Source organism: Terrapene carolina, unplaced genomic scaffold, assembly GCF_002925995.2.
Source record: "Terrapene carolina triunguis isolate 2854851 unplaced genomic scaffold, T_m_triunguis-2.0 Scaffold249, whole genome shotgun sequence".
Classification (NCBI taxonomy): domain Eukaryota; kingdom Metazoa; phylum Chordata; order Testudines; family Emydidae; genus Terrapene; species Terrapene triunguis.
The window spans coordinates 1-2,874 of NW_020664600.1; the positions used below are offsets into that span (position 1 = coordinate 1).

The 2,874-nt window shown below is 56.1% G+C and overlaps 1 protein-coding gene across 1 annotated transcript; it reads right to left on the bottom strand.

Annotated features, from left to right (window-relative positions):
- Positions 1-256: 256 nt before the first annotated feature.
- On the bottom strand, positions 257-1,564 carry LOC112123755 (interferon-inducible GTPase 5-like). Its single transcript, XM_024222342.2, has one exon. The coding sequence runs from the start codon at positions 1,562-1,564 to the stop codon at positions 257-259; it is 1,308 nt and encodes a 435-aa protein (XP_024078110.2).
- Positions 1,565-2,874: the final 1,310 nt, after the last annotated feature.

Genomic DNA, 2,874 nt, shown 5'->3' on the forward strand with positions numbered 1-2,874 from the left:
TGTCCTCTTTTTTTATTTTTTAAATATGGTAACTCTAGTCAGTGAGAGCAGAACCAGATCTGATATTTGAGGTTTAAAAAGCAAAGTAACTGCAACAGAATCTTTAGAAATTCATTGCTGTATTTTCTATCCAGCTAGAGAATGAAATTCTGACATTTGGTAGGAAGCTCGGGGGATTTCCTGGGGATGTCGGGGTCCTGTCTCCACTTTCCCTCCCTAGAAGGTGTCTTGATCTTTCTCTCTCCTCCTCTCTGGCTCATTTCTCATCATCCACCTCGAAGGCTTTGATCAGCACCCCCTGGACACTGGCAGTCACCTCATCCATGAAACTCCTCAGCATCTTGTAAGTGGTGGCAAAAGACAGTGCTCCAGATGCCATGGAGCCCAGCACAGGGACAGAGCGCAGCACCTCCTTGGATAGCTTTGGCACCTTGCCACCTGCCTGTATCAGCAGCTGCACCACCAGGCTGTTGGATATCTCCTTGGCCAGTGGTGCCTTGATAACAGCCTTCAACTGTCCCACCGGCTGCCCCACTTCTGCTGCCAGCTTCTCCAGAGAGTCGTCATCCAGGCCAAAGCTCTTGCAGTAACCTTGCAGGGTCCTGGCCAGGATGTCCACATCGCAGGAGATCAGGAGCCCTGGGATGGGAGCGGCGTGGACACCGCAGGCCACGGTGGAGACCAGCCACATCTGCTTCAGCATGGCAGCCTTCTTCTTCTCCAGGATGTGCAGGGAGATGTTGGGCAGGGCCATCAGGAAGGCGTGCCGCTTGTGGTGGCTCAGCTCCCTCTCCAGCGTCTCCCCCAGGAGGTGGAAGTCGTATTTGCTGAGATCAAAAGCTGAGAGGAGGAAGACCTGGGGCGAGCGGATGCCTTGGGCCCGCAGACCCTCCAGGCAGTTCTGCCGGATCTCCTGCAGCACCCCCACCTCGCTGTAGCTGGATGGCCGGCGCCTGAGGGAGGAATCCAGGTCTACATCCACCTTGGAGCGGACGAAGTAGAAGTTCTTGTCCATGGCCTGGATGTGGCGGGCCAGAGCGGCATGGTTGGCGGTGAAGCGCTGCGAGGCGATGATGAAGAAGATGTCGTAGTGCGAGAAGCCGACCTGCTCCAGGTAGGTGTCGGGGTGGAAATTGGGTGTGCCGATCCCCTGCAGGTCCCAGATGGTCACGTTGGGGTACCGGGGATGCTGGTATGGAGTCGGCTCCCTGGTGGTCTCCACCACACCAGTGCAGGCAGCACCTGCATCCTCATCGCCCAGGCCCCGCAGGGCGTTGACAAAGGACGACTTCCCGGAGCCGGTCTCGCCCGTGATGCCCACATCCAGCTGGATGCTCTCCAGCGACTCCAGCATTTCCTGCAGCCTGGAGGCCACTCCGGCGAGGTTCCCCTCCTCAAAGGCAGCTTTCAGGGCCTCCAGCTCCTCCCTTGACAGCTTGATGATGCCCTCACTGCTCTGTGAGGCCATTTTGGCTCCGGCAAGCTGCTGCAGCCCCTGTCTTACAGAGGGAAAGGCCAGTTCTTGTGTGAGTTCCTGGGAATGCTGAACCACTGAAACCCTCATCTAGGTCTTTGTCTCTGGGCAGCTCCTCCCGGAGACCCAGCCCCATCCCATCCTTCATCTTCTCTGGCCTGGCCAATGGCAGCTCCCTCCCCTCTGACCTCCCATGAATCCAGTTCCCCCTCAGTTGAGATTCCCATCCTGGCCTCCATCTCCTCCGGCCTAGGCTATTGCAGCTCCTGCCTCTCCCTCGCTTCCTGACCTCCCCTCGGCTGGGATCCCCCCCACACCCCCAGCCTCTATCTCCTCTGGCCTGTCCTATGGCTGCTCCCACCTCTCTGGCTTCCCAGAGCATCAGACACCAGCATGGGCTGGCTGGGGGGAAGGGCGTGGGCTTGAAGCAAGAGCAGAAGTGAAGCCATTTCTGCTGCACCAAAGGGTCCTGTGAGGTAATGAGCAAGGAGGAATCTTTCACCAAGGCCAGCGCCACAGAATGGGGAAGAGCCATCAAGGAGGAAGTTGGTGACTCCCAGTGGGGCTGAGAGAAGATGGAAGCTGAGGGTCGGACTGAGCAAAGATCCCTTACTCTGACAGTTACATTATTAAAGGTGAAAGTCCCACCCCGCTCTAACCACTAGACCCCAGTCCCCTCCCAGAGCTGTACATCGAACTTAGGTGTCCTCACTCCCAGCCCCTCAGTTCCCTCACCCACCTGCCCTCCCCACGAAGCTCTGGGTGCAGAGATGGTTCTGGCTAGGGTTGTTTAATACACCAGGGAACCAGCTTCTGCCCGCACCTCAGAGCGGGTTACTCCCATTCACACCGGGCTGGCCTCTGTCCTCGGCTCTGCCCAAGGGTCCCCCAGTGTCTTATCCCCAGGTGTGTCTGCCATGGAATATGATCACATCTTATAGCCACATGCTGATTGGCTGACTGTGCCTTCTTATGTGATGTCAGTGGCTGTGGTGCAGGGCCACCAGACTCATCACTGATTTGCATAAAGGGTATCCCTTCGCCCATTCAACATATAATGGGTATCCCTCCACCCAATATGTGCATAAGACAGGGCAGAGCAGGGAAGGTAGAAACAAAACAGTTAGTGATGACTCTTCTCCTTCAAACCATAACACTGCACTTAAATCGTCCATTTCACCTGAGCATCTGCAAGCTCTTAATGAGCCTTAATTAACTAACCACAGAGTTAGAAGTGAAATTAAAAGTGACCTGCAAAACAGGGGACCCACTCCAAGGCTCCTTTCCTCTGCCAGAGCATTACAAAGAGGCCTTGGTTTAATGGGGAATCAGGCCCTGGATGGTGAAAAGATGCCTGGCAGGAGCCCCAGCTGTGGAGCAGGAACCCATGGTGCTAGGCG

Bases quoted from the DNA above. Each gene is read 5' to 3' on its own strand.
- LOC112123755 (XM_024222342.2), bottom strand. From the start codon at position 1,564: ATGAGGGTTTCAGTGGTTCAGCATTCCCAGGAACTCACACAAGAACTG.